This window comes from Oenanthe melanoleuca, chromosome 9 (genome assembly GCF_029582105.1).
Source record: "Oenanthe melanoleuca isolate GR-GAL-2019-014 chromosome 9, OMel1.0, whole genome shotgun sequence".
NCBI classification, from domain to species: domain Eukaryota; kingdom Metazoa; phylum Chordata; class Aves; order Passeriformes; family Muscicapidae; genus Oenanthe; species Oenanthe melanoleuca.
The window spans coordinates 5,433,910-5,446,235 of NC_079343.1; the positions used below are offsets into that span (position 1 = coordinate 5,433,910).

Sequence of the window (12,326 nt, forward strand, 5' to 3'; positions counted from 1 at the left end):
TTTGCATAACGTAAGCAGAAATTAAGTCTTAGGGGCAGAGAGGCAGAGCTGTCCTTTCCCTCACCTCCTACACATCCTGATGGGGCACTGCTGCAGTGCAGGCCAAGTGATGGGGAGGAAAAGAGCAGTTTGGGCAGCACTGGCCTCACCTCATAAATACTAAGAACAGCATCAACAGGGTTAGTTAGCATGGTCAGGTCAGTCCCAAACTGCTTTAGTCTTGCCCTGAAATATGGAGAGTGTTGATTTCACTGCATGTGCTGAAGTCCAGGCTTTGACTCACCCAGCACTGGTTATTCCATCTTTCCACTGTTAACCCATTTCTGCCCGCACTACCTGAGCAAGGCTTGGTTGGAGTCCACCCATACTCCTCAACACTCAGGCCTTAGCACCTGTGCTGGGATATCCTCACAAGGTCTTTTACACCACCATGGCCCTGGTTCTCATTCCTTCCTGTGAGACTGACCCCTGTTTGCACACACAGAAAAGAAACAGAGTTGGGAATTTAAATCTGCAGGCAAAAATGCATTGTATCTATCCTGGAATTGCTCTGATAACATAAACTCCCTCCTTGGATAGATTTTAAGTGAGAACACTGCTCTCTGGGCATCTCTTCCCACTCTGTTCAATTCCTGCCTGTGATGGGCTTCTATATCCACATAGCATCAGCACTAAAGGAAATCATTCTTTTAGCTGTCATTTGTGGCACAAATAGAAAGGCCCATGGAGCCAGCACCCCTCAGAGTGCCCTGTAGCTTTGCTGGTGGTCAGTGAACAGCCAGGGTGGAGCAGCCAGCCTTTCCCAGTGCCCAGAGCCAACACCATAGAGGCACCAGCTGAGCTCCTCAGATAAAACACAAGCAGTGGCAGCATTTCATCAAAGCACACACTCAGCCTGCTGCTGCTTTTCTTCCTCTGCTCCAGCACCAAGGGGAGGGGGAACCAGCTGATGCAGCACTCCTGAGAGCTTTTTCAGAAAAATATGTCTGTATTTCAAGAAAGAGGTTGTGGACAGGGCCAAGGTCGTTGGTACTGAATTAACCTTCCCAGTCCAGTTTCACAAGCTCTGTCTGAAGGGTTTCTGCTGTGCTGCTGTTGTATACTCATTCCAACAAATCAAGATTTCCTGATCTTCCAGGTATTGATATAAGCAGACTGGACAGGGCTTGGAGCAGCCTGGTCTAATGAAAGGTGTCCCTGCCCCTGGCAGGGGATTGGAATGAGATTAGCTTTAATGCCCCTTCCAACCCAAACCATTCTACAATTCTGTGACTCACTTGCAACAAACCACTTCAAGTGTTTCCCAACAATCTGCTTGTCAAGTGTTTTTAACATAAATTGCTTGTAAAGAGTGCAGAAGTCTCAGCGGTTTCTTTTGAGGTAACACCAATCCCACTCCTTCAAATGCAGCATGTTCTGGTTTATACTGGGAGCTCTTCAGACTGTAGATCCTCCACTTGAGGGCAATTCCAGAGGACACACATTTTGTCCAAAAATCAGTTTTCCTCCCGCTTGGATTCAGGTGCTGAACCCCAGCCCAAGCTTAGAGCACAGGGGGATGTGGGACACCCTGTGCCCAGCAGAGTCCAGGCCACCCTCCCCAGCACAGCCACTGCTTGTTCCCCTCTGCTCCAGCAACCCGAGTGCTGCTCCTGCTGCCCATCAGTCCCATTGCCTCGGGCTGTTGGATGAACTTTTGCCTCTGTTCCTTCCCCCAGAATACGACGTCGTGGGCTACCACAACAAAAGCCAGCTGTCGAGCAAGCCCAGAGATGTGCTTCAGATGGGCAAGAGCATTTGTGAGGGCTATGCCGAGCTCTTTGAACATATGTGCAGGTAAATTAAGTTCAGAAACATTCAATGCCAGGGAGACTTAACATTCTTTGTCATCTCCATGCCTATCCTGTCTGCCTTTGCATTGACTGATGTGACTTTAAGCAGGACGTGGAACTTTAGCTTTCCAACCATGCTGTGGAAAAACAGCAAGTCCTAGAAAGGTCAATTTTGCTCTCTCCTCCACTCCCTCCCCCCCCTCCCCAGCATAATTTACTTGGTGCCATCTGCTGAGCTTCGCATTGCATTAACATAATGGCAGATGAAAACATGGAGATAATTTGATTAGAAGAAGTAGGATTTTCCTTGGGGTATCTGGATGTGAAGGTTAAAAGCATTGCAAGACTTGAACAAGGAGTGCTGTCTCCAACATGCTCCCTTGCAAGTGGTAGGCAGATCCCAGGAGGAACTTCCCCTAAGCCCTCTGGAGATGCCCTGTCCCCTCCAGAACACCCCAGGGACACTGCCTGGCACTTACCACTCTGTTCTGTGCCCAATCTCAAGGTGCAGCACTGTTGAGGCCAATACTGCAACTCCCATTCTCTAGCTACCATTGGCATTTGATGACTAAAATCCTTCCTTCTGCCAACAAAATCTCATGGACTTCACTGGGGATGAGTCACCTAAACTTCCCCACAGAGCAGGGCTTTACAGTCACAAAGGCCCTTCCTTGGTAGCAAACACAAGGATGCAGCCCCAGTCCCAGTTTCTAAAGAAAGGAGAACCCCCCAAAATCCACAGCAAGGAAAGCAAAGAAGGTGCTTGGAGGTTTGGGGATCAGCCTTAGGCAGAAGGGCTGCCCAGAAGGAGGAAACTGGACCTGGCAACTCAGAGACAGGAGATTGAAAGGGACTTCCTAAAGTAATCCTAAGAGGGTGGGCTTGCAAGATGGCCCTCCCAGGAAGTGGCTTCCATTCCCTTGCAAAAATCACACACTAGTTATTAATAGCACATGTACGTAACAATTGGCTTTCCACACCATCCAAAAGGATTAGAGGTTTTCACCATGGAACAGACAAAATCTACAGGGAAAAGGAGAGATTAAAAAAAAACCCAGCATATTGTGCCAGATGCTGAAGTGGTAAATGCTTCCAGCCAGCAACATATCCCACAATAGACATTTGGTCCATTCCAACCCAAACCATTCTATGACATTGGATCTTGTTTTCCAAACAGTAAAGAAATAGGATGTTGAAGTATGCATTTATAGCTGCATCCTATGGAACAGTTATTAGTAGTTAGAAGGGGGGAATTTGCATCTGTTCATTAAAAAGCATATGCTTAGTTCATTAAAAGCATTAATCTTTCCAAGGATATCTCTGACTATTTAAAGGCTCTGTTGATTTACTCACAATTCCTCAGTTCCAGGCTGATTAGTCACTATGTGATTCAGGAAACCTCCCAGTCATCAAGACTATTATATTGTCAAATATTAGCAAAATGTTTAGCTCCTGTTGTGAAAAACTGTACTTAAAGACAACACCCCTTTCTTGCACAAAGATCTCCTCATCCCTTCTCCTTGTGCTCTGTGCTGCTCTTACACTGAGTCTAAGCAGAAAGGCAAAGAGTGCTCATCTTATAGAAAGGATTTTCAGAGCCAGGTTTTGGGGGGGTAAAAGGTGTTTTAACATGCCTTTTTTTCCTAGCTCCTGTGAAGGAACTTGAACAAACAAACCAATTTGCCAGTCACCAGGAGTCGCCCCAAAAGTCCTGCTGAAGGCAAGGGCTGATGTTGATTGAGTCCTACTTGTCCCAGTGCCCGAGGGAACAATTCCTGTTGCAGACACAACACAGTCACCTCTGACCACAGCTTTGGCAGCCACACTTCCTCCCATTAGCTGAGATTGCTGTGACAGAGGAAAGGTGGGCACAGATAGTGGGAAGCTGGCCATAAGGCATCACTTTCCAAACATCAGGTGTGATAGCAATGAATGCAAACACAGGTTCCTGACCAATATTTCAGCAGCACTTATCAAGAACTGGCTTCACAGCTGACAAGCAGACTCGAGGAGGTAGCATGGCTGAGTGAAGCTGTGCAAATTCATGAATCCAATTTAGGGCAAACCTCTCAGCCTGGAACTAGGGAGACACTCACTCACCAGGGTTAGTGATGAAGGCACCACAATTATTTTCCCAGGAGAGGTTTCAGCAGCTCTGGGAGCAAAGCTGGCCTCACTGCCTGAAGTGGATCTGACCAGTTAGCTAGCTTCTCCTTCTTCCTAACCAGTCTGTAAATATTCCAGATTTCACATCCTCCTGCTTCTCCTGTTTCCTGCAGGCAGTAGCTTTCCTTCTTTTCAGGCACAGAGGCATACACCTACTTACCACAAGCATAAACCACTCTGTCTCCTTCTGGAGAAGCCAGATTTACTCCTTTTTTAGATGAAATTATCAAAGTCGACCTAAAATCAAAGGGAAGAAGATGCCATTGAATTCCAGTGATGCCTGTAGTAAGAGACAATTTCCTACTGTTTTTGAGGCAGAAAAGCAACTCTGTGTTTAATCTCTTTGCTGCACCAAACAAATGTTGCCAACTGTTTTTTAATTCAGTTCTTCCAGTCCATTTTGTATCTAGGTCATCTTCAGCCTCACACTGCCACTTCAACCAATCCTGGAGATCTTCCCAATCTTCTCTCTGCCTGCTTAATTTATCTGTATGAAGTCATTGACACGAGAGACATGAGCACCCTTCTCATCAATACAGAATTGCTCCTTTACAGGATGTTTTAGCTTGGATTTTTGTCAGTCCATTACTAGAGAGGCCAGTTTGAATGCTCTGGTCTTTATTTTGAGAACTTTGAACACATCCAAGCACAAACTCCTCTTGCTGCTTTGCCAACATTCTCTGTAATTGAGAGCACCGTGAGAGCAGAACTTGTCCCTTAATGTTCCCTCTGAATATCCCAGCTAACAAGAATGTCTAGAGAAGCCTGGAAGGATTAGACACCAATCCCCATGAAATTAGTGAGAATTTGGTACTTAGCTCCTTGAAACTCCTAGGATCAAATCTTCACTAAAGCTCCCAGGCCAGCTCCTAGTCTCAGTTACATCATGCAAATCCAAGTTCTCACCAGTCTTGTCAGTGAGTTGTTCCAGATTTACTGCCCAGTTCCACGTTAGAATTTCACTCACAGGGGCCTGTAGGCTGGCAAGGGCTTTCCAGACCACCTGCAGCACCAGGTTTCTCCCTGGCATTCCTTCCAGCCTGGCCTGTTTGTTCTGGATACTCGTGGAACAGGCAGTGCCACTATCACTGTTCCATCCTCTCCTTTGCTGAAGTGCCCACCTCCCCTGGAAACCAGCACCCTCTCCCTGGAAAAAGCAGCCCTCCCTACCAGCTCCACTGCACTGCCAATTGCCAGCCAGTATCTGTTATCAGGCCTGACTTCTTAACAACCATGCTAATTATCTTCCCCATAAATATCACTTTTCTCCTGAGCTAAACCCACATTATGCAGACAATCTAGCTCTGGAAGCCTGCACACTTTATTACTTAAGGTAGTTGTTCCATTTAACAGACATCTCAATGAAGAAGAAAAATGTCAATGCTGTCCTACACAAAAGACAACACTCCAAGTGAAGCAATTTTAGATTAATGGTGAAATAAGATGCCAATGTTAGAATCCATCAGCAGAGTGCTTATTAACACAGTGCTTATTTAAATCTTATTTACACATCCACGCCGGTATTCATCATGTTTTTAGAAAGAGACTATTTAATCATTTCTACCCTGAGCAAGCACAAGCTCATTCTTTCAGGAAACTAAATCAGCATCCACAATCCCATGAGGTCTGAGATACCTTAGCTGGTGTCAAACACCAGGCCCACTGTCACGGGGAGAGAACAGCCTGTGCTTTTAATTTATAATTACATGGGCTAATTGTGGACAGCAGCAAAGGGATTCCACTGAGTAACAAGACAGAGAGCAATTAAGCACACTTTATCTTGTCATCCTCTAACAGTGCTGAATTGATGGTGCATCAGGCAAAAAGACAGAGAATATGCAAAATTGAGAGAGAAAAGGCCCTTCCTCCAGCAGGATGCTGAGTCTCTGTGCAAAGACTACAAAAACAAACAGCCCTACCCAACACCTCAAGAATCATCACCTTTTCTCCTTCCCCAGAAGTACCTGACAGGTTTAAAACACAACTCTCCTGCTGCAGCTTATAATTTCCTTTCAGTCTTGCAGGGATTCAGTGCAAGAAGCTCTCAGGACATGCCAAGGGACACGGGTACAAGACAGGGCAGACCTTCACAGGGGACTCTGACCATGCCTGGAATGCTGTCTACCTTGAGGGAAGGTGGCACTTACTGGACAGCACCTGGGGGAGTGGTTCTGTGGATGATTCCTTCACCAAGTTCACCTACAGGTAAAGAACCCCCTCTATCAGTACATAAACCCTCCACAAAGGCAGAAGGAAAGCTGATGGGATTGGCAAACCAAACAGACACTTTTGGTGCCACAGGAAGACCCAAAGCCATGAGCAAGGTAGCCAGGCTGCCTGTGCAAGGCATGGAGCACAGCCTGTAGAGAGGTAGTAGCCATGAGCAGCAAGTCACAAACTGCTAAAAGCCAGCTGGGTTTGCTTGTCACACCTGCAGTTTAGGCAACAGTTTGTGGCATTCCAGTTGCAGCTTTTGTGAATTGATTGCAGTCAACACCCAGTGCCTCCCTCTGTTTCCAGGAGCCTGTGGGTGCAAGGGAATAGTGCAAATACCCAGGGTTTATCCCAAAGCTCAGCATTTGCCCTGGAAACAGAAGACCAAAGCTCAGGTTTCGTCTCTGCCTGGGGAATTTCAAACCCACGGATCTCAGTTTATCAGCAGCTCAAACCGCTCCAACATCCCCCTGCTGAAACCACCACCACCGTGTGGGGGAAGAATGCACTATTTGTAATTACTCATTTTCCCTAATTTCTCCCTTCTGCAGGTACAATGAGTTTTACTTTCTGACTCACCCGGCCCTGTTCATTAACAATCACTTCCCAGATAACAGTAACTGGCAGCTTCTTAAGCCCACGCTGACGCTGAAGGAGTTTGAGAACAACATGCTGCACAACAGCAACTTCTACATGCTGGGGCTGCTGGCCACACACCCAGAGACTCCCATCATCCAAACAGGTAATGGAGAAGCCATGGAGCTCCTTCCCCCATGCATCCCACATCCAGCACACACCACTGTGCACCTCTCCAGGCAATACTGAGCAACCTGAGTGAGTCCAGCAGCTTTTTTAATGTAAAACCACTCAGGTGCCACAACTGAACAAGGCCCACATTTAAGACCCCCTCCCTTAGATTTTCCAAGAGCTGCAGGAATTTAACTGGATGCCTAATTTGTGAATGCTAAGAATAGAGTTAAAACTTATGGCCATCAACATTTTTGAACATAATGAAGAGTTCAAGCTGTTTGGGAACAGGCTCACACGAGGTAGATTAACCTCATATCTACATACTGGAGAGTTCCTGCACTTTGAAGCTCCTGGGAGCAGCTACTGGGCTGGCAGTTGGGTCTAATCACCTCTAATTCAGCCCTTCATGATCACAGAATTACAGAATTCCATAATGGTTTGAGTTGGAAGGGGACCTTAAAGCTTGTCTCGTTCCAAACCCCCACCATGGGCAGGGACACCTTCTACTAGGCCAGGTTTCCCCAATGTCCTGATGGTCCTTTCAGTCAGATTTCCCACAGGCTCTCACATCGTTAGACCACATCTCCATGTCAGGGTGTATCAGAACAGGATAAATGCACATCTCCCAAGCAAAGGCCACTCTCATTCTTTCTGAGGAGCACTGGTCCAAGCAGACAGCTGACAAGCTATGACCTGCCAGTTGCAGCTCTTGGTTTTACTTCTAGAGGAACAGCAACTTACTGGGCCAGATTAGCCCTCCCAGAATGGGAGGTACATACAAAAACTGTACTGACACTCCTATGCAGCCTCTTTTCTTTTGCATTTCCCAGTAAATGGAAAAGCCTCTGTATCCGTGGACTGCCGTTCCAGCATGTTATTCATGTTTAAGCTGAAGGGAGCAGAAGAACAGGGTTTGATGACTTTGGAAAAACACGGAATGAAGCTGGATATCTACCCACAAAAGACAGGGAGCCACAAGCTGGAGATCTTTGCCAAGCCCTCCAAGGCTGAGGCTTCGGACGACGTCTACAAGTGCGTGGTGGAGTACGTGGTGGAGTGCGAGTCGGTGGACAAGGCCATGCGCTTCCCCAAGGAGCTGCACCAGCCCGTGGGGCCCAGCTGGTTCTCAGAGCGCCAGGGCTTCCTGCGGCCCTCGCAGCGCCAGCCCGTGCTGCACACCAACGACGGCCGCTGCTCCTTCACCTTCACCCTGGGCAAGGACATCAGCGTGCTGACCTCGCTGCACGGGGACAGCAGCAGCCTGGCCGAGGACATGGGCCGGCGGCACGTGCTGCAGATCCAGCGCAGGAACCAGATCGAGCTGAAGGTGCATCTCCCGCACGCGGGGAGCTTCGTCCTCAAAATCTACTCCAGGAAGAAGTCGGACCCTGGTAATTACGACTACATCTTCAACTACCTCATCAGGTGCCTGAACACGGAGGTGAAGTGGCCGGCCTTCCCCAAGAGCTACAGCAAGTGGCTGCAAGACTACGAGATCCTGGAGCCGCTCTCGGGGCTGCTGCCGGCCAACCGCAACGTCCAGTTCAGACTCAAAATGCACGGCATTGCCAAGGTGCTGGTCCAGGCTGAGAACACCTACCCCCTCACCCAGAACAAGGGTGTCTGGGAGGGAACCTGCAGCACCTCGGGCTGCAGAGAGCTGTTTGTGATGGTGCACGAGAACGCCAACCACAGCTTCTACTCACAGGTCCTCAAATACGAAGTTGAGACCCAATAACACCCACTCCTTGTTCTTTCACTCACCTGCATGAAACCAACCTCCCCAACGTGCCCCAAACCAGCACAGCTTTAGGAGATCGCTCATTCTCTCAACCAAATCTGTTCTTTCAACAAATGCAGGACAACACTTGCAGGCTTTTGCCAGACTATGGGCTCAAAAATGGTCAAGGAAGCAGAAAATCCTGTTAAAAAAAGGAGCAGCAGTGGAAGACAAGAGATAAAACCCTCGCCTCCATTTAAGTAACACTGTCCAGACAAATATTTGGAAGAAAACAACTGACTGTCTGCAGGGCATTCTGTGCCAGCATGGATTGCTGGTTTCCAAGTCACGGACCATAAGAAAAGTCTTACGAGGGCTGCTCCAAGAATTCACCTAGTTATGGGGCAGGATGAAGAAAGTGCACCCTGGTTTTGAGCAACACTGGACATGAGGAACTTCAGGATATTTAAATCAAACTGTAATATACATCTGAGGAGAGAGAAAAGTTAGGAAGAAGATGCAACATGAAGTTTCCTTGTGCACTTCACTGTCTTACAGATATCAATACCAGAAAAATACTTTTTACACTGACTCTTAAATACAATAAACACAATCATTTTTACCTTTTTATATTAGAGTACTGTAGACACTTTTTCTGCTGTAATTATGTCTGAAGCATATGAAGTCTTTCCATAACCAAAATGACAGTAAAAATGAGAATAAAGTTCTCAGAAATGACTCCTTCCTCCAACCTGCCTATGCAATACCGCAGCTCTGACCTGACGAGGTTACGTGGGACAGCAGGCTGAGTGACATTATTATCATGTAACAAACCATTTGGTGCTGTACTCTTGGAAAATGCCTCCATGCACAAGGCAAAGGGGGCCTTCTACTGAATCCCACCACAACTGCACATCCTGAGATGGAGCAACATTTTCATAACTGATTCAGATGCCTGTGAGCATTAGCATGACCCAAGAGGTATTATGTTTGAGCTTGAAATGAAAATAAACCTGTTATGTTTTTGCACTCTGTTTCATTGACCAAACAATATGAATTCTCTTCCCAAAGCTGCTGTATTGTCCACACAAAAGAGATGGGTTATTCCTACATTCCCTCCTCAGTGACTGGGTGGCAGGAATTACTCATAGGGCTGCCCACCTGTAGCAGGCTCACTCCTACGTTACTCCTTTGAGCTCAGCACCCGGGGTTGAGTTCCTATTTTAGCAGGTGAAGTACCTGTAAGCAGGATTCCAAGATCAGCACTCTCTGTGAGGATGCAGGCTGCTGCAGACAGAGCTGCAAGCACAAACACAACATGTAAGCTAACAGGGCTTACTCCAGGGTAAGCTGGGAGCACAGCAAAGCTTCGGGGCCTTCTTGTACTTGGTGACAAGAGGCTCCATATGCAACATAAAAGCAGGTTTTAAGTCCTCCCCTAAACAGCTCAGTGTCTTTGCCCTCAAAAACTGGTGGCAGCAGCTCCTCCCTGCAGGAACACTAACAAGCCATGGAGCCCAGCAGGCACCTGCTCCCTGGGCATCAACACAGACTGAGCAGCACAGATGCAAGGCAGACTCGGGATCTTTTGTTTGCCTAAGGACCTTGAAGGCTAAAGCAGGTATTGTCTGTCAGCACAGACAGCCCTGGTTTATTTTGGTGCCTGGCAGAAGGACTCTTCTCTCAGATCCCACTTTTCAGATCAAGGAGGACACACTGCAGTAGCTTTCATTTCACAGGTGACCCCAAGTACTGTCACACCTACAGCAGAACATCTGTAACACACTAAAGACAGATGAAGCCTGCACAGCTTCCCACTCTACAGATGTACAAAAGGAAATGCTGGAAATAAAGTTCCACAGTTTTGTCTCAAACAGAAAACAAACATGGGCTGTGCCCTGCAAGTGTGCAAGAGATTCTTTAGTGCTATCGAAGACATAAGTTCAAAGACACAAACCCCCTCTCCAGCTTCATTAATTATAAATCTTCCAGGGTCAGGTGATTATTCCATGGGAGGTTTGACTCTGCAAAGGCAGAGAATGCTGGAGAAACCCTGCAGCCACAGATAAAAGCACCTCAGAAGTCTGCACTGGCTGTGACATCTCCCTCCAGGATAAACACGGCTCCTTCTCCTCCCCCTCATAAAAAATGCACATTCTTCAGCACAGCCAAGGTTCCAACAGCAGGAGAAAAGCTCTGGAACAGACTTCTCAGTTATCTCAGGGCATCTGCAATGAGAGAATGTGGCAAAGACAGAGCACACACACACACACACAACACAGGGAAGGAACTCAGCAGTTCTCCTGCTACAGATGCTACTTTAGATTACATTAGTTCAAATTTTCAGTCTACTCCCTGAATGAAGCTGCTTATTACAGGTATTAGAAATTGATAAAACTGTAGGATTATAGCTGCTAATTAAGCAAATGGATCATCTTCAGTCTTGCTCTTCCCTTCTGCCAGCATGAACTGCCAAATACCTCTGAAGGGATATGGAAGAGCACATCAGAAACAAGGCAAAATGTCTCCTGAACTTCTGAAAACACCAACAGCATGATGCAACACTCAGTAACTAACTTAACAGATCTTCAGAAAATACAATACTACCTGTAAGGTATCTTTTCAAAAATAAAATTGGTGGCCTCACTGAAGGCTGTGAGGGATCCCTAAGGGTTCTAATATAATACACTCAGTGTATCTATAGGTTCATCTGCAGAGAGCAAAGTCTGGTGTATTATGATGTTCTGATTTTATCAAAATGCCCCACGCCCAACAAGTCCTTACTTGAGATCTGGACAGACAGGGCAGGTGCTCCAAAACACCCATGGACAGCTCTGCAGAGGATCCAAGGCCAGTGCTGACTTTGTGCAGAACACAACCAAAGTCCAGCCCCAGCTGGGGAAAGTTCAGCACCTCATTACAAAGGCTGCACAATGAGAATCCAGAACTGATTTGAAGGTTTTATCCTTGTGCAAAGAACTCCACAAGAAAGTCAAAATACAAGGACTTTTGGATTGGAACGTTTCTAAACTCTGGGATGCAGAGGTGCATGCCCAAGTGCAGCCCCAGTGCAGCCAGGATGCCCTTGGCTGAACTCACCTGTCTGACAAATGGTTGGGCTCTGCACATATGTGGTGCTTTTGAATTCCTGTCCCTTGATAGCATTAAGCTGCTCTAACACAAGGTGATGCTGATGGAAAGGAACAGGAAACTTAAGACATGGAATGTGCTCATCCCAAGGTTTGCCTATACAAAAGCTGTGAAGACTCAGGCACAGGAAAACTGCAGAGACCCCAAAACAAAACAAGTCCATAGGAAATAAGTCCTATTTGCTCATTAACAACTAATTTCCCGTGAGGCAAGACTAAATATTTTCCCCAAAGGAGTTCACAGATTTGATTTGATGCAGCAGCTCCACTGGACTGCCCAGATTCAACCCAGGCACCAGCTCACATGGCAGCTGCAATGACATGTGGATAAACCTCACTTTCTTGTGGGCTCTCCTCCCATCCAGTGCCATTTCTCATTCCCATTTCTCTTTTCCAAGAGTCATGACCACATCCAGAATTCAGCCACTCATTTCTCAGCTATTCTGCAGTATTTCAAGCACCTTGTACAGCAAGTTAAAGACACCAGATACTACA

The 12,326-nt window shown here is 46.9% G+C and overlaps 1 protein-coding gene across 2 annotated transcripts in view; it reads left to right on the plus strand.

Moving 5' to 3' along the window:
- KY (kyphoscoliosis peptidase) overlaps nucleotides 1-9,716 on the plus strand; it is a 31,193-nt gene extending 21,477 nt beyond the window's left edge. The window contains exons 11-14 of one of the 2 annotated variants that reach the window (XM_056499246.1): nucleotides 1,719-1,836; nucleotides 6,015-6,203; nucleotides 6,764-6,954; nucleotides 7,793-9,715. In XM_056499246.1, the coding sequence (XP_056355221.1) occupies nucleotides 1,719-1,836; nucleotides 6,015-6,203; nucleotides 6,764-6,954; nucleotides 7,793-8,700 (1,406 nt within the window). In that variant the 3' untranslated portion in view covers nucleotides 8,701-9,715. Of the gene's footprint in view, nucleotides 1-1,718; nucleotides 1,837-6,014; nucleotides 6,204-6,763; nucleotides 6,955-7,792 lie in introns of both variants that reach the window. The other variant, XM_056499247.1, reaches the window with a different exon arrangement.
- The last annotated feature ends 2,610 nt before the right edge of the window (nucleotides 9,717-12,326 follow it).